At 54.4% G+C, this 18,412-nt stretch overlaps 1 protein-coding gene and 1 non-coding gene across 6 annotated transcripts in view; one reads left to right on the forward strand and one right to left on the reverse strand.

The window, feature by feature from the left end:
• The window catches only part of ARHGEF10L (Rho guanine nucleotide exchange factor 10 like), a 145,486-nt gene that overhangs the window by 24,531 nt on the left and 102,543 nt on the right, over window positions 1–18,412 (forward strand). For all 5 annotated transcript variants that reach the window (XM_032622756.1, XM_032622772.1, XM_032622764.1 and 2 more), the window contains exons 2-4: window positions 10,769–10,842; window positions 16,026–16,217; window positions 17,003–17,042. In XM_032622756.1, the coding sequence (XP_032478647.1) occupies window positions 10,809–10,842; window positions 16,026–16,217; window positions 17,003–17,042 (266 nt within the window). In that variant the 5' untranslated portion in view covers window positions 10,769–10,808. The remainder of the gene's footprint in view (window positions 1–10,768; window positions 10,843–16,025; window positions 16,218–17,002; window positions 17,043–18,412) is intronic.
• On the reverse strand, window positions 4,237–4,343 carry LOC116745744. The gene has a single exon (XR_004347544.1). It is a non-coding gene; the product is annotated as a U6 spliceosomal RNA (small nuclear RNA).

Below are 18,412 nucleotides of genomic sequence, written 5' to 3' on the forward strand. Positions count from 1 at the left end.
CTGATGAGCTTCTTGAACGTGGACAGATCTCTCTATCTCTCTGAGCCTCAGTTTCCTCCTCTGTAAAATGGGGCTGATCCTCTCCACTCGTGTGTGCTCTGCCCCTTTGGGGGCTGGTGGGAGGATAGGCGTTTCCGTCTCTCCCTGGCAGGTGCGGCGGACAGGGAGCTGCTGGAATGACACTCACACCTTCCCTGGGGGAGGGCCGCACATTGTGAGGGGGGTGGCTTGAAGCTTAAGTGCTGGCCTTTGGTGCTGAGGCCTCTGGGTCCTCTGGGGCTCCTTGAGGGGCTTGTGTTTCGGGAGACCTCAGGTGCTGTCCAGTCAGCTTGCCCTGCCTTGCTCGGGTGGGCTGAGCTATTTTTAGCTCCAAGTTTTGCAAAGGTTATTTCTTCCTGCCTGGAGCTCTCTGTGGGACAAAGTGGACCGCCCCCTCTCAGAGGGAGGCAGAGCTTGGGCCAGAAGAAGAGACTGGACCCTTGTGGGCTTTGACAGGGAAGCTTCCTCTGCTCTCGGTGGCCTGCTAGCCGGGGGCTCCCGTGATCCTTCCCGGGAAAGCCGGGTGTATGCCAGGGTCCCTCACCTGCCTGCCAGAGCGGCCGAGGGCGGCAGCCACCGGGGCTTCGGCATCCTGTCTGCTCTCCCGAACACATGCTTCTGACTCACCAGAGCAAGAATGCGGTCTTTTTGGGAGCGAGTCCTTCCTCGTACCCGCCCCACCCCTCTCCTGATCACACCCTGGCACGGGCCCCGGGCCTCTTCCCAGACTGGTTTTGGGGGAACCGCCTCTTGCGCAGCTTGGCACTGACTCTGTTTGTGCAGCTCTCCTGGGAGGAGCTGTCCTGGCGGAGGCTGGTTTCGGGCAGCAGGAGGCACGGCCCCAAGAGCCTCGGCCGCCTTCTCCCCTCCTCTGATGGTGGTGGCGCAGCTGGTGTGGACCAGCATCCCTTCCTTCATTCAGCAAGTGTGTGTTGAGGTCTGTTGTGTGCCGGACACCATTCCAGGGCTGTGGATGGAGCGATGAACATAAATGATAATGTCCACATTCTGGTAGGAGGAAACTGATGTAAACAACTAAAATGTATAGATTCCCGGAGGTGTTAAATACTATGAAGGCGGGGAGAGCAGAGTCAGAGGAAAGAGTGTGATGGGGATATGTATGTGCGATTTTAAAGCGGGTGGTTGGAGGGGGCCTCTCTGACACAGTGACCTTTGAGCAGAGCCCTGAAGGAGGTGAGGGAGTCATCCATGTGTATATCTGGGGGAAGAGTGTTCCAGGCAGAGGAAACAGCAAGTGCAAAGGCCGCCCTGTGGTAGGGTGTTTGAGGGGCTGCACGGTGGTCATTGTGACTAGGGTAGAAAAGCTGTGGGGAGAGGGGTAGGCTCTGAAATCAGAGAGTTGGTGGAGGGACCACATCATGTAGGGCCTTGTTGGCCAAGGTGAGGACCCTGGTTTCCACTCCGAATGAGGTAGGAAGGCATTTGAGGCTTTGAGCAGAAGAGTAACTTGGCTGCTGTGTTGAGAACAAAGTGTGTGGGGTGGGGGGTAGGGGGGTGAAAGCGGGAAGCAGAACACCAGTCAAGGGGCTATTTTAATGGTCCAGAGAAGGGATGATGGTGGTGTGGATCAGGGTGGTAGCAGGGGAGGCGGTGCGAAGTGGTCAGATTCTAGACATGTTTGGAGGGTAGAGCCAGCGAGGTTTGCTGATGGGTGGCGTGTAGGTGTGAGAGAGAGTGGGGAGCCAGGGATGAGCCTGAGGTGTTTAGCCTGAGCTCCTGGCAGGCTGGAGCTGCCGTCAGGTGGGATGGGACGCCTGGGAGGACTGAGGGTGGCGATCAGGATGTTAAGTTCAATATGCCCTGTAGACCAGTGAGTGGACGTGCCGAGCAGACATACTTCTGGGCAGATGTCTGGAGTTCCAGGGAAGGTCAGGCCGGTGGTGTCACCGTAGAGATGGTCTTAAAAACCATGAAATGGGTGAGGTTGCCTGGGGAGGCGCAGATCAAGATGAGGTTGGAGTCCTGAGCCTGGGAGCAGCCCAGCATTCGGAGGTCCTTTGCCTGGGCCATTTCTGCAGCCTGGACCGTCCATCCTTCCCCCACATCCAGCTCCGTGAAATTGCCTGGAGTCAGACCCCTCCATTTCCTGGTCCCACTTCATGCTTCCTGGGTGACTTTGGGCAGGTTGCTTCTCCAGTCTGAACCCCAGCTTCCCTGTCCATGAAAAGGAGGGAGCAAAGCCACCTCTTGGGTTTGGTTCTGCCATGAAAATGCTCCACTGCTGGCATGAGTGTTCTAGAGCCGCCCTGGCACTAAATTGCCCGGGCTTTGGATGGGGAAACTGAGGCGCAGAAAGGTGAACGGGTGGTGCAAATTCCATGCTGTCCTCTTCCAGCTTCCAGGTGTGTGTGCTGTGGAGCCCCATCGAATGGGCCACCCAGGATGTGGCCAAGAATTTGGGACCCTCGGATTGGCAGTTTTTCACCTGGCCCTTCAGCCTGGGGCCTTGCGCCTGGACTGGACCTCTGGGGACAAAGGGGTTAATGTGCCTGGGGGCTGGGAGGCGGAGGAGGAGGGGGAGGGTCAGGGGGCTGTTCTGGTGGCAGCAGCTTCTCCAGGCTGGCTTTGGTTTCCTAGCAACAGCCCCCAGGGGTTCCTTCTGCCCAGAGGCCTCCTCCAGGGTTGGTGTGGGAGGGGGCCTGCCCCCAACCTGTCCTGCCTGGGGATCATTGACCAGGGGCACGCCTAGGGAGAGGGGACACTTACCCCGGGCAGTTACAGAGCCTCCATTGTCTGAGGCTTCAGCCACTGGCCAGCCTCACCCCTGCCCATGGCAGGAAGCCCATTGAGTGGCTTGGCGCCTAGTGTGCAGGGAGAGGAGCTGGCCCTGTGTCCCTCTGGCATTTGGAGCCTCCCGCCACGGGCTGTGGAGGGTCTGGGAGGATGCTCTCCCCACTCACCCGTGCCCTCAGCCACCTGGCACCTGGTCCGTGCTGGGATCCCGTGAGAACCAGCCCGAAGGTCCCGCCCTGGCTCTCCCAGCTCACGACCCAGGGACCCTGCTCAGCCACTGTGTGGCCCTGGGAACATCCTCAGTCTCTCAGCCTCCTTTCCCTCATCTGTTGTGGGAATTAACTTAGACAGACACTGTAAAATGTTCAGCAGGGGTTCTGGTGCACGGCAGTGCTGGGAGACGGCAGTGCCGGGAGATGGCACCTGTTATCGTTTCTAAGACGATCATTTTGTGATCTCAAGGATGACGAGGGTCACAAAGGTCAGGGCTGGTATTTTGGTGGACTGTCGGCCTGGACTCAGTTGAGCAATCTGCAGAATGGGGCAACACTGTCCTCCAGGAGCGGCAGGAACTCCAGGAAGGCAACTAACATTTGGTAAGGGCCTGCCGGCATTTTCAGATATCACTCCACTTACGTCTGCATCTGACAGATGAGGACAGGAAGCACAGAGAGGGTGAGTAACTTCCTGAGGTCTGGCCGCTGGAGGGCAAGCGCACATTCCGCGTCTGAAGCTGGTCTCTCTGACCCCAGGCTGAATGCTTTCCAGGGCTCTGAGTCCTGGACACGTGTCCTTCTTGCTGTACCTCCGCCTGTGTTCTCTTGGCTAAGGCACCTTGTCTCTCCAGAGCCCCTGCGAACTAGCCCCCTCCACAGTCTGCAGCAGGGGGGCTGCTTGCGATGAGGGACTCCCAGGGCAGAGGTGCCCCCACCATACAGCTTGCAGACCCTGTTCTTCCTCCTGGCCCCGGGCTTTCTGGGCAGGGCAGAGGACACCTGGGCTGAGGTCCCCATCTGGGCCTGTGCCCCTCCTCCACTGGTCAGGAAGCCCTACACCTGCAGCCACCCCAGGTTCAGGGATATGCCAGCCTCATGGTCTCCTGAGTGGATCCTAAGCAGATGGGATCCACTGCACATGGGATCCCTGATCAGGCTCTGGGCTTAGTTCAGTGCCGCTCAGCTGTTGTCTAGCGTGTGGGTTGGTGCTCTGGGCACTGAGACGAAAAGAAGAGGCCAGTCTAGGGAGGGAGACCGTTCTAATGGGGGCTGTAGGTATCCCAGAATCACCTGTGCTCTTTGAAAATAGACTTTCTCAGGCTGCACCCACAGGCTACCAATTCAGAATTGTGGGCCTGGGACACAGGTTTCTTTCTTTTTTTTTTTTAACATCTTTATTGGAGTATAATTGCTTTACATTGTTGTGTTAGTTGCTGCTGTATAACAAAAGAAGATGGAACGCTTCACGAATTTGCGTGTCATCCTTGTGCAGGGGCCATGCTAATCTTCTCTATATCTTTCCAATTTTAGTATATGCGCTGCTGAAGCGAGCACAGACTCGGGTAATTTTTAAACCAGGCTTGGGAACCACTGCATGAGATGGGTCTGGGGAGGCCTCACAGAGGAGAAGGGTCTGGGTTTTGAAGGTTGAGTAGGAGTTTGCTTTTTGGTTCTGAGAGAGAATTCTCCCTGGAGGGAACAAACAACCTGAGCAAAGACCCAGAGATATAGAACAGGTCGGCAAAGCGATGGGCCTGAAGCCCTTCATGAGGGCTGGAACAGTCAGGCCGGGCATGGGAACCTCCCAGACCAGAGAGGTCGGTGGGGAGGGTGGTGCGGCAGATCAGGGAGGGCCTTGCTGAGGACCTGCATTCCTAAGGCGAAGGTGATGAGGAAGAGTCTGAGGCTGTGTGCTTTGGAACCCTTGCTGTGGCGGCAGAGGTGGGCGTGTGTTGGTCAAGCTCACATCTGACAGGGGACGAAACCTGGAGAGGCCTCCCGGAGGCTGTGGTTGCAGGAGGAGCTCTGGTCCACACACCTGGTCTTACCTCCCGTCCCGCACTTTTTTCCTGGCTTCCAGGAGACAGACAGGGTGCCTCTGAGGCCAGAGTTGGAGGTGGGGGCCTGGGCCAGATCCTGGTCCTTGTTCCCTTCTGTGCAGAACAGGATGGCATCTACCTTTCCTCTGGCAAGGCTGCCTGACTCGGTTATGCCAGCATCTCCCTCTGGGACTGCCTGCCTGCCTGCCTACCTGGGCCCCTGCCTCCCCTCCCCTCCCCTCCCCTCTCCGCAGAGTCCCGCCTTCCCCGTCCTCAAACTCCTGGCCTGGTTTGTGCAGCCTCCCTGATTTTGAGGAGCCTTCCTGGTGTATTTCTCCAGGCCTCATTCAGGGGGAGCTGATGGGGACATTCACTTGAGTGGGAGGTGGGAGATGGTCCGGGATGAGGTGAATCTCAGAGACTAGTGAGGAGGGACAGGTGCGTGCAGGCTGGAGGAGGGTTTCCTGCCGGGCCTCTGGGCTGGATGGACCTTGAGCTCTAGAGGAAGGAGGAACTGATAAGGGTCTGATTAAATTAGAGCCTGGAAGACACCTGCTGTGGTGAGCAGGGCTGTCCAGGGTGGAGGGAAGTGCTAATCTGGCCGCTCTTGGGTGGTCCCGGTCATGAACTTGACCCGCCTGTGGGGCACAGCCGGAGCTGGGCTTGCTCCTCTGCTTCTCGCTCTGCCTGAACGTGCTCGAGAAGTACAGCCTGCTGCTGGCTCACGGGCAAGAGCACCGTTCGGGGGTCTGCCTGCCTAGCCAGTCTTGGCAGTCGTTTTTAAAGAGATGACCCCCCAAAGAAGAAAGTCTCCATAACCCTACCACCCACGTGGAGCACTGTGGATATCACCGTGCTAACAGTGGCCACTGTAGGCTGAGAGCTACCCCACCACACACCACGGTCCCGTTTCATGAGCACAGGACCTCTGTGAGGCGGGTGCTGGGGAGAAGGGGGTGAATTGTAACAGCTGGAAGTGGCAGAGCTGGGATTCGAACTCAGATCTAGCAATAGATCCCACCTTTTCAACACCATCTTGCAGCTACTGTCTGGTCCGGCCTGTGATGTTTTGCCTTAGTCCTCTTTTTAAAAATGAGAATGCTGCTTTTCATCTTCCCTCCTTATAATACTCACTGTAGAAGATCTGGAAAATTCAGAAAAATGGAAAGAGGGTCAAAAGAAAATCTTCTGGAGCCCTGCCACCCAGGCAAACACTGTTCATATACCTTAGTGAGTTTCCTTCTGTTCTTTTCGTCTCTGCACTTTAGAAACAGTTGGAATCCCTGAGCGTAGATAATTCTGTAGATAATCCTGCTGGGCCACTCTTGGTTTTCAGTCGACGCTCCTTCCCCAGCCAGACTGCCTCTTTTGCCAGAGACCGCTGTGGCAGGAAGGCTCTGGATCGCTTTTAAGAGCGAAGTTCATTTCAGGGGCATCACAACACATTTCTTCCAGCTCAGCCTCCGACCTTGAAGCTTGCAGACCATGCATAGCTCAAGGAAGACTTAAAAAAAAAATAAAAAAAGGAAATAGCTGAGCAACCCCACCTGTTTGCTCATGTTCACACTTATATGCCCCGGCTCCTGGCTGTGGCAGCCTGTGGCATCCTCCGGGCGGGTGCTGTCATGCCCACTTTACAGAGATGTAGCCTGAGGCTCTGAGAGGCCAAGGTGGGGCCTGGGGTCACACCGAGAGGAGGAGGCAGAGCCCAGCCCACAGATGGACTTGGCTGCCCCCAGACCCTCACGGCTTGGAAGCCCTTGGGGTTCTCCTTTGAGCCTCCTCCAGGGTATCTCCTGGGATGCAGAATCTAGACACACGGTCCCATTTGCCGTTTCCCATTTTGGTGGTGACACGTCAAGGATGGGCATCTTGGCACTGACTGAGCCTGCTGGGGCTTTGTGGTTGACCTCAGGGATGCTGCTGGGAGTCCCATGGGCCAGGTAGCAGGAACCCCATTTTACAGATGAGGACACAAGGCTCAGCTCAGCTGCCAGTGGAGATGAGACTCCAGCCTGGATCCCCGACTCCCAAGGTAGAGCTTTGGTCATCACAGTCTGTGCCCTGGGCGTTAATGACAGCCAGAGACTACCGTGTCCCAGGGACCCCTCCAAGAGTGTTGTATGTATTTACTTTTAATTTTCTTAAGAACCCCATGAAATAGGTACTTCTTAGAAGTATGTTTTTAAAAAATTTATTTATTTTAATTAATTTATTTTTGGCTGCATTGGGTCTTTGTTGCTGTGCACGAGCTCTCTCTAGTTGCGGCGAGCGGGGGCTACTCTTCATTGCGGTACGCAGACTTCTCATTGCGGATGGCTTCTCTTTGTTACGGAGCACGGGCTCTAGGCGTGCGGGCTTCAGTAGTTGGGACACGGGGGCTCAGTAGTTGTGGCTCGCGGGCTCTAGAGCGCAGGCTCAGTAGTTGTGGCACGTGGGCTTCAGTAGTTGTGGCACGTGGGCTCAGTAGTTGTGGCTCGCGGGCTCTAGAGCGCAGGCTCTAGTAGTGGTGCATGGGCTTTGTTGCTCTGTGGCATGTGGGATCTTCCCAGACCAGGGCTCGAACCCGTGTCCCCTGCACTGGAAGGCAGATTCTCAACCACTGCGCCACCAGGGAAGCCCCAGTAGGTACGTTTTAATCCCCATTTTGCAGATGAGTAAACTGAGGCACAGAGATGGGGGTTAAGTAACTCATCCAAGGTATTATGGCTACTGAGTCGTGGGCCCAGGTGGTATCAGGTAGCCTTGAATTCTTTTCTAATTATTGTGCCGTGAAGGTCTCTAGCAGGGAGTTGCGCTGCTCTGAACCGTGCCTATTCCCTCACTCACATCCTTCTGAGCCTTGGGGCACGTGTGTGCAAAATGGTGGCCACAGGCCTGTGGGTGTGCACGGGGCTTGCTGGCCTGGGCCCTTGCCCAGGGACCTCACTGCCCCCGCTTAGTCTGCAGCAAACGCCTCCCAGATGCCAGCCCTGAAGTCCAGGGAGGCCGTGTGATTAAGAAGTTGAGACTAGGGTTTGGAGTCAATAGCCCTGGATTGAATCCTAGTGTTGTCACTTTGTTCACTAGCCTCTGTGACCTTGGGAAAATCCTTACCTCTCTGAGCCTTGGTTTCCTCATCTGTTAACGAAATAATGCAGATAAATCTCTGGGCTCCTTATATGTTGATGTCTCTGTTCCTTTCTGGGAAAGCCTTGGGCTTGGAGGGGAGGGCAGGAATCATTCCTGAAAATGAGGAAAAAGGAGAGGACATTGGACTTTCTGGCCTAGAGGGAAGGATCCTGGGCTTCTGCTTGATCAGAAAAAAATATATATATATATATATATTTCTCCCCACAGGATGTTTATTAATTACAAAGGAAAATAGTAACTTTACAGTGGAGAAACCTCAGGGAGACATCACTTTAACTAAGTGGTCAAAGTTACCATGACTAGTACAGGTGTACCTGGGAGATACTTTGAGTTGGGTTCCAGACCACCGCAATAAAGTGAATATTGCAGTAAAGCGAATCACGCTTTATTTTTCCCAGTGCATATAAAAGTTATGTTTACACTATACCTTAGTCTATTAAGTGTGCAATGGCATTATGTCTAAAACACAATGTACATACCTTAAAGAAAATATTTAAGGAGCAGTTTGTACATGAACCTGGGCTGGGTGCCTTCCTTTTTCTTCCTGCAAGATGGGTATGTCTCCCTGCTCCTTCTTCAGTGGTTCTGAATGAGCCCACAGGACGGACGGACCTGCAGGGGGACTGCTATGCAGCTGTTGTTTGACTTTTCAACTTGCGAAGGGATTTGCAGACACATTTTAGTTTGCTTTCCCCAACCTTTGCTGAGAGTTTTCAGTGTGGGTAAAAGACACAGTCACACACTTAGTGGAGAGCAATTTGCATTCAGTCAGAATGAAAAGTGCAATTCTCTGACCCAGCAGATCCCACCTAGGAGTGTGACTGACAGGTTCATGCACCAACGCGCTCAAGGCCAAGTGTATGGAGGAAGGCTTTATAACACCAAAGCCTGGAAACAACCTGTGTCCCTTGATAGGGGTTATGTCAATTATGGTATATCCCATCCGCCCCAAAATACTACGCAGCCATTAAAAAAGTGAGACTGATTTCCGTGTACTGTTCTGAATTGATCATGGAGATTCTTAAGCAAAAAACGTGGTTGCTAAGTGAAGTAAGTCAGACAGAGAAGACAGATATGTGACATCACTTATATGTGGAATCTAAAAAGACCGACACAAATGAACTTATTTACGAAACAGATAGAAAACAAATTTATGATTACCAAAGGGGAAGGGGGTGGTGGAGGGATAAGTTAGCAATTTGGGATTAACACGCTACTATGTATAAAATAGATAAACAAGGACCTACTGTATAGCACAGTGAACTGTAGTCAATCTCTCGTCATAAACTATAATGGAAAAGAAGCTGAAAAAGAATATATATGCACACACGTGCCCGTGTATAACTGAGTCACTTTGCTCTACACCTGAAACATTGTAAATAAAGTATACTTCAATTAAAAAATTTTTTTAAAAACGTGGTTGCACCACAGGGTGTGCAGTGTGCTTCCTCCTGTCTAAAACAAGGCATATATACGGATAAACAAGCTGGTGCATACATGGCATAGTTCTGGAAGGATTCGTAAGAACCCAGTAATAGTGGTCAGTCCTGGGGGATTTGAGAGACTGACTTTTCATTGCACATCTTTTATATTGTTTTGGACTTTGAGAGACAGTAGAGGATGGTGGTTACATAATGAGCACACACTGGGGCCCATGGCCTGGGTTCACCCCCTGGCTCTGCTGCCTACTAGCTGTGTGATCTTGGGCTACTTACTTAACCACCCTGGGCCTCATTTTCTCATAATTTGGATTTTCACATTTGTAAAGTGCTCAGAATAATGTCGGAGATATAGTAGGCACTGCATAGATGTTTGCTGTTATTAATTGCCCTTTACATGCATCCTATTTTTACTTAGGAAACCAGCTAACACAAATAGAGGCTTTAAGGATTGGAAAGGAAAATAGGCTCGCAGCCAGTCTGCATCAGGCGCTGATTAGAAAGGAGGGCTTGGGGCTTTCCCTCCAGGGTCCATCCCCTCCTCCCCAGGAAGTCTAGAAGGACTGCCTCTAGCTCAGAATCAGGGGTGTGAACCGGGAGTGGGGAGAACTCTTTCTGTCACTGCTTTGCAGGAGGCATCGGGCAAGCTTGGCTCCAGGGCCCGGAAGCCCGGTGGAGGCACTGGCTTCTTGGTTGCGGGATCCTCCACTGCGAGGCCTGGAGAAACTGCCCCCAGCTCCCAGCATTTGGGATTCCGCCCCGATCTCAAGCAACCTGTCTCCATGAAGCCCTTTATTTCCCTCACACCCACGTGCTAAGTGGCCAACCTCGTGGGTGCAGCACAGGGAGAGACAGAGAGAGAGTGAATGGCCTTCCGTGGGACCACTGGGGCGGGAGCTGGGGAGAGGGGCGGCTGGACCCAAGGGCGCCCGTGGAGGAGAAAGTGTCCGGCCACGTCCGTGACAGTTCAGGTGTGATCCAGCTTCTGCGACACGGGGGCTGAGTGTGATCCTGGCTTCTGAGGCTGCAGTTTCACCTGTCAGCCAGTGGGGACCCACCTGTCAGCCTAGCTGGACCCAGCAGTCTCCTGAGGTTCCTTGGTGTTGGGCAGAGGAAGGTCCGTGGAGGCAGGGGCCTTCTGGGAAGATGGCTTAGGGTTCTGCCGCTGCTGGTTTTTCTGCAGGTTAATGATTTATGAAGGTGAGGGCTGGGCCCTTGCTGGCGCTGTCCTGTGCTCCCGAAGCGGCTGGGGAACAGGGTGAGAGCCGGCAGGCTGGCGTGCACAGGTCATGAGTCAGTGAGCCTTCTCTGTCGCTGGGACTTCAGCCTTGAACGCCCTCTGATCAGATTTCTGGCCTTGTATTTGCAGGTGAGCGCTGGGACGGTGCTGGTGAGCTGCACCCTGTCTGATGGCTTCCTCCCATCCTCCACAGGCTGCCACAGGTATGGTACTCCGGGTGCCTGCTTCTCCCGCCTCTGAACGGGCCGTGGGGCCTGCCCCAGGGCCACTAGCTTTGGAGTAGGCTGACCTTGGGTGTGAATCTGGCCCTACTGGCGGTTAGCTGTGTGCCCCTGGGCAAGTGGCCTCACCCCTCTGCCTCAGATTCCTTGCCTACAACATGGAAATAAAGATCTCCTCCTCATAGAGCGGGCTCCAGGTAAGGGCTGACGCCTTACCTTTCTCCCTGAGGTCCCCTGGAGAGACAAGCAGAGCCCCTCTGGGGACTGAGGTGTGCTTGAGGGTAAAGCTTATGAATTGAGTGGGGAGTTGGGGCTCAGGGGAAGGGCGGGGCCATCCATCTCCATCTGCTAAGGAACCGAGGAGGCCGGGTCATCTAGCAGTGGTGGGGCTGCTAAAGTTAAAAAAAAAAAAGCAGAAAAATACATACTTATACTAAAAAATATTGTTTTTTTAATCTGAAATTCAATTTGATGTCCTGATGGTAACCCTAACGGTGGGGCCTTGGACACTGCTGGTAGAATTGGGACCCCATCCTGGAGGAGCTGGAGGCAAGGCCATTTCTTCCATTGGGCCCAGCTTCCTGGCCTCTTGTTCTTTTTGGGGGGCGGCAGTTAGCAGAGTGGTAACAAGCCAGGGCTTTTTCTCCACTGCCACTGTGAGCTCAGCTGAGGGACTTGGTGTCTCTCTGGCTTTGTTTCACCACCCACAAACATGGGGATAATAACGATACCCACTGCTGTGACGTTTCGAGGTTTAAATGCAGGTGGGACCCTGGCATGTGGTAATCAATGGCTCAGTGTATGGCAGCTGCTATCACTGGGGTGTTGGCAGGATGGGCCGCCTGTGCTGTGCTCTGAGCCCCCGGGAAGAGCCCAGGGAGGACTCTCCCCCCCTCCACCCCACCCCGAGCCTCCGTGTTCTTTTCTGAAGGGTGGGGGACCAGCACGGTAGTCACACCTTCTCCATAGCGTGGGTGGCTTCCTGGGTCCCGGCCTTCTGGATTCGCTGGGGAATCGCTGGGGTGGGCTCTCCCGAGGACGGGGCACGTCCATGAACATCACAGGCGTGTGTGGTCACCTCCAGCCCTGCCAACTGTCTGGATGGGTGGGAAGGGCTCATTTCAGCTCTCAATTATCCAGGGATGGGCCTCCTGATTTTTCCTTCTGATAAGGAGCTGTGCCTAATTGCCTGGGTCTGAACAGGATCCTGGGAACAAGGTCATTTTCTGATTCATGGCCGTGGCCTTGGGTCCCAGGAAGTCCGCACCCCTCGCCGCTGTCCTAGGCACCCTGAACCCTTTCTCCTACACACCAAGGGGCCGGACATGCAAACTGAGAGCGAAAGTATCTTATGATGAAATCAATGCAGTTCCGTTGAGCAAACATTTGATGAAAGTTTACTGTTCTGGGTGTATCTGACATTGCGGGCTCGTTTCACCTGGTTGAACTAGTCTCTTTGCCACTTTCTGACTCTTTGAGAGCTTCCCATGGTCTTCAGGAATACATTCAGATCCCCCCAGCACCTCGCAGCCGTGTTCTCACCCCCATCACCCTTGCTCACGTCTTCACTTCCACTGGGCCACTTGCTGTTCTCTGCTCTGGCCTCAGCCTGGAATACCCCCGACCCGTAACCTGAGCCTGTCAGACCACTGCTCCCCGTTTAAGGCTCTGCACAGGGGAGCCTTGTGCCGAAGCCGCGCCCCATGTAAGCCCCCTCCTCTCTTTAGCACCGGCTCAGTCTCTGGGCTTTTACATTATTCTCTGGCTGTATCTGCCTGCCTCACCCTGTAGTGAGCTCCTTGACATTGAGGGGCCATGTCTGTCTTCTGCTTGAACCCTCCCGGCCCAGGGGCTCTCGGGGACAGTTCACTGGATGCGGGCATGACTGTGTTGATTGCTGGGCTAACTGAAGCTATTTGTACTCTTAAAGGGAGAAGGTGCAGAAATAACCTAAGTCCCTGGACACAGCCTGGGGGCCGGGTCACCTGGGGCTGGGCCTGGCCTGTGAATGGGGAGGGGCTCTCCATCTCACCCAGGGTCAGGGCCTGGGCTATGACTCAAGGCAATAATAATAACGTTAACGATAATGACGACGCAATGACAGTGATGGTAAGTAGAATCGTCATTGTAAGAACAGCTAACATGTAGCGAGCCCATACCTCGCACCGGGTGCTTTAATGTCTGTCAGTTCATTCCATCCTCCCAACAGCCCTGTAAGGCAGTTATTATTATTGTCCTCATTTGACAGATCAGGAAACTGCAGCTTGGTGGGGTACGAGGAAGGGCGGTGAAATCACTTGACACTCACACAACCAGTATAAGGGAGAGCTGGAGTCTGAACCCCGGTGGTCTGACTGTGAAACCGTAGTGACTACAATGATACAGGCCACGTGCAAAGGGAACCCTCCCCCTACCGTATGCCCAGCAGATTCAAGAGGGCAGGACCATGGGCACTGAAGCCCCTTTGGTCAGGATAGGTCTGAATCTGGTGGTCCAGAAATAGTGGGCAGGGACTTTGGGGTCATTTATTCCAGTATTTTTTAAACTTTTAAAACTGCAACCCATAGACCTGACAATAGGTGTGTGTGTGTGTGTGTGTGTGTGTGTGTGTGTATTCAGCAAATAATTATGTGCCTACCATATGTCGGGCACATTACCAGATGCTGGGAATATGACAGTGAAACAGACAAGAATACCTGCCCTCAGGAAGCTTACATTCTGGCAGAGGAGACAGACAGTAAAATAAATAAAACATACTGTGTGTCACATGCTGATAAGGGCCACAGAGAAAAAGAAAGCAGGCATGGCCAATCGGGAGCCCCCGGGTGTCACTGGGGGCAGCTTTGGTCCTGGCAGCCTCGTTGGAATCTGACGTATGGTAAAGACTTGAAGGAGGTGAGAGCAGGAGAAGACGCCTGGGGGAAAGAACATTCTGGACCCCAGGACTGAAAGTGCAAATGTCCTGAGGCAGGAACAGAGCTGGCGCTTTACACGGTACACGGTACAGGTGTGGCTGGAGTGGAATGAGCAAGGGGAGAACAGTAGAAGATGCTGTACACGCACATTTTATATGTGTGTGTACATATACATATCCACAACGCAAGTGTTGAAAGCAATATCAAAAGTAATACCAAATGTGACTGGGGACGGCCTGTCAGCTCCGGGTTTCTGCTGCTGAGGAAGGGTCTTCTTGAATTTGATACACTTGCGCCTAAAATGTTCTGCTCTGGAAACCCCAGGTCACTGTGGGTGGGGCGGGGGGGGGTTGGATTTTCCTGGTCAGTGAGACTGCTAGAATCAGATATGTCCCTCTGTCCATCCGTTGGCCCGTCTAGCTGTCTCTCTGCTCCATCCACCTCCCCACCCATTTACTTATCGATCCATCTGTGGACAGTCCTGTCCTCAAGGATCTCGGGCAGGGAGGGGACAGAAATTACAGCAGGTGTCACTGTGTAACACTCACATCCCAGGCACTATGCCAAGAGCTACATCTACCAGAGCAGTTCTCCACCAGGGGCAGCTTCGTCCCCCAGGGGACATTTGGCAATGTCTGCAGACATTTTTGGTTGTCATAGCTGGAGGGTAGAGGCCAGGAATGCTGCCACACATCCTATAGAGCCCCCCAGCACAAAGACCATGCAGCCCCGATAGGAGGCCGAGAAACCCTGACCCACATCTCACGTCCCATTCACATTAGCCTTATGAGGTAGGTGCTGTTGTCTCATTCTCCAGTTTACAGGGAAGAAACCAAGGTTCAGTGAGGTGAATGGGTGGGCCCCAAGCTCATGCTCTAAAATGTGTGACATGAGCTGTGACAGGCCTGCTCCGGGCAGCCCAGGGAGGGGCGATCAGCTTCAAACCAGCCCACATTGTCCCTTGGTTTGGGAGTGGGTTTGCATGAGGTAGGGAGATGGGCTAAATGGACGCTTGAGGTTCTGTTTAGGCTCAGATTCTAGAAAAGAAGTCTTCTAAGGAAGGAGACTGGGGGATCTCAGCTTGCTGAAAAGGGCCGAAGGCGAGGGCTTGTTATACTCTAGGATAGAGGATCCATTTCTTCACTTGTTGAATGAAACAAGTGAAGTTCTTGTTCAAGTTTTCTGAATTCTGCCCGTCAACCGAAAAAGAATGCACAACGTAAAAGGAGAGAATTATGTTTTACTTGACAGACTTACTGAGGACTTAAGCCCGGGAGGCAACCTCTCAGATAGCTCTGAGGGACTGCTCCTAAGAGGTGAGGGGGGAGCCAGGATATAGAGGAGTTTTTGCAACAAAGGTCAGGTAGTGAGAACATCGAAAGATTACTGTTAACTAAAGAAAACCAGGCATCTCAAGTTAATGGAAGTTAGCACTCTTCTGTATATGGGAAGTGCAAGAGGCTGGGCTCTTTGAAATCATTCCTTTGATATGCGCTTTAGCTATCTGGGGCCAGCGTTCTGTTCTTTCGGTCCTGAATCCCCTCAGGGTGCACCACTGGGGTGGCTGCAGTTGGCGACATACCCCAGGCCAGGACCTGCCCCCTTAAAGGGGCAAAATAAATCATTACACATTTTACAGGAACAGATGAAGAAAACAAGAGGCTAAGACAGAGAAGGGATGTGGGCAGGGGTCCTCCCAGGGGAGAGAAGCAGGGAGTAAGGCCGGGTTGACCTTCATGCTGGGAGCCCTGCCCCAGCCAGTCTGTGCCCTGGTACCCGAAAGCTGGCTGCCTTCAGGCTCCCCTCCCCCGGGCATACCAAATAAAGCGCGGGGTGCCGAGCTCATTCGCATATATGCAAAATGCAAAGACGTATCACACATGGAAATACGCACGAAGGTGTGTGCCCAGATGCACGTGGGCAGATGCATGTATAACCCCCCCTTGCTTACAAAATAGGAAAGTAGAAAACAAGACAACCAGAGACTTCCATTCAAGTCCAGATGCACACACGCTCGCCTTAGAAGCTTGCTCCCTGCCCTCCCTCTACTGCCCACCTGCTCAGAGCCCCAAGCCACCCACGGGAACCTCGGGGCACAGGAGGGCCACCTGGCCCGGGCATGGGTTTAATCTAGTCTCTGGGAACTGCCCGCGTGCTCTCTCTCGGACCCCCAGCTGCTCCCCACTTCCAGCCCTCTCTCTGGACCAAAGCCTGAGACCCCACAGCAGGCTCACTCCTCCTCCCTTCCAGGAGATCAGCTGCTTCCTGGAGGCCCAGGCCCCTCCCCCGAGGCAGAGGACGACCCTGGCGAGGCCTTTGAGTTTGATGACAGTGACGATGATGACGAGGACACCAGTGCTGGCCTGGGCGTCCCAGGCGCTGCTCCAGAGAAGGAGGCAGGAGACGCCCCACTGATCCACTTGGACTCCGCCCCCGTCGCTGGTAAGGTGCTCTGGAAGCCCAGGGTCTTCCCATTTCCGGGCCTCCGGGGCTACAGGGAGCTCAGGGCTGCATGGAGGCTCCAGGCTCCCAGTGATGCCTTGTGGCTCCTCCACTGTCCCCAGAAAGCAGGAAGGGAAGACAGGCCACTGGGAAGAAGCTGCATTCCATCGCTCCCATTGGGAATTGGAGATTCCTAGCATTCCTGCAGCGTCTGGCGCCCTTTGGCACGTCCTAAATGGCAGTGGTTGGCCGTCAGTGGCAGTGGTCGGCTGTCGGTTGTGCTTCAGTGACAGTTACTTCCCAGAGCTTGTCTCTCTGAAGCTCCCCTCTCCCCGCAGCCTCTCCCAGGGAATCACAGCCGCTGGAGCAGCAGCCTCCCAGAGCCCTGGGGGCAGGAAGGCCCTGATAAGGGGCGTTAAATGGCAGCTTCTGTCATCGGGAGGGACTGGGGACTGGACCGGCAGGAACTTCCTGCAGGCTTGGGGACAAGGGGCTCCTTGAGGGGCTGCGGGTGAGGGCAGGCCCAGAGCAGGCAGTGTTACTGGTTTTGGTCGGAGCTGGGATGTGGGCCAGGGGGCTGGGGGTGGGGACAGGCAGGTAGGACTGGTAGGGGAGCGTAATGATAGTGTGGGGCTGGGGGAAGGCAGGCAGGGACGCAGCAGGCACCGGGCTGGCGGCCCCGTCTCTGGGGCCCCCGGGGAAGCTGGGAAAGGGGGCGGGGATGCGCTGAGTCCCTCGGGCCAGCCGCTGGCCTGACGGGCTCTGCCTCTGCTCTCCTCCCGCAGACCCAGACCCAGACCCAGCAGCTGCACCACCCCAGACACAGTAAGTGAGCCTCGTTCTTTTGCTCTGGCAGCTGGAAAACGAGGAGAGACCGGGCAGGAGGTGTGGGAAGGGGTGGAGCTGCGGCTGTGAGGGCTCAGGACAGGTCTTTGGCTAAGGAGAAACGCATTTCAGGATCCCCGGGCTGGAGGGAAGAGGTCAGTCCCTAAAACGTGTTACTTTTTCCTTTATTTTTCCCACAAGCATGTGAAGTAGAAAGCAGGCCTGGCTCCACATCCTGGCTTTGTCCCCTGCCAGCTGTGTGGCTAGAAGGAGTCACATAAACCCTCCAAAGTCAGTCTGTTTACAAGCAAAATGAAAACAGTGAAGTAGCCACCCACTCCACTGGGCTGCGGCTGGGAATTAAACAGCTCTCTGGGGCTCCACGCGGTGCCGCCCTCTGTAATTGTCTTTGCCATCGCCATTTGTTTTGCCAGTATCGTTCCTGCTCCCTTTCCTGTGACTGTTGCTGGGGACTCTGCCCTTCTCCACCTGGGAGTCTGTCTGAGTCAGGGCAGCCTAAAGGCTAACACCCCTGGGTGTTGGGGTGACTGCCGGCATCGTACTCTGGGCCCAGCACTGGTCATGGGTCCTTGTGTAAGTCCCAGTCCCCCAGGCCTTGGTTTTCTCGTCTGTAAAATGGGCCACTGCTTCCTCCATAGAAGAATGAAGAACTGCTGGGTAAGACACCTAGAGACACCGCAGGCACCTAATCAAGGCAGTTTTACCACCACTCCCTCTGTGGTCTTCAGCAAGTTGGACCGCGCATTTGGGAGTCGGGGGCTGTGAAAGCTGAGGCCTCTTGGAGCTTTGCTCACTGGTGCTCACTGTTCGGCTTTCAGGACCTGGGTGTTTAGAGAATCCTCTTCTAAGGGAAGCCTCAGTGGTGGATCTAGGCCCTGGAGTTGATGGCCGGGGGCCCCTGGGGTCCTGAGTTTAAATCCTGGCTGCCCTAGTCTGGGGAGGGGTGTCCGAGCCTCCCTTTGTTCTTCTAGAGTGAGCTGAATCCGGAGGCTAATTCTCAGGTAGGTGTCACCCAGCTGGAGGTCTCAGAGATGCAGGTTGTGGCCCTGGGTCCGGGAGCCAGGGCAGTTCTGGATTCAAATTCAAGCCTAAGAGTCCTTGTTTGTGCTCATTTGCTTGTTGGAGTGGGTGGATCCTGGGAGGGTTTCTGCTGGGCTTGCCACTGTATAATTACCACCAGAAGAGGGGCCAGGTTCTCTCCTCCCTGGTTAGGAACTGCACCTGGGCTGGGAAGTCCTGACATTGCTGTGATCTCCCAGGGGTTACATCCCTCCAGGCTGGGCCAGGGATAAAGCCACCCAGAAGCTCAGTCTGAACAGGGAAGCAGACTCATCCAGGTGGGACAGAGG

The sequence above is a fragment of the Phocoena sinus genome, chromosome 1, assembly GCF_008692025.1.
Source record: "Phocoena sinus isolate mPhoSin1 chromosome 1, mPhoSin1.pri, whole genome shotgun sequence".
Classification (NCBI taxonomy): Eukaryota; Metazoa; Chordata; class Mammalia; order Artiodactyla; family Phocoenidae; genus Phocoena; species Phocoena sinus.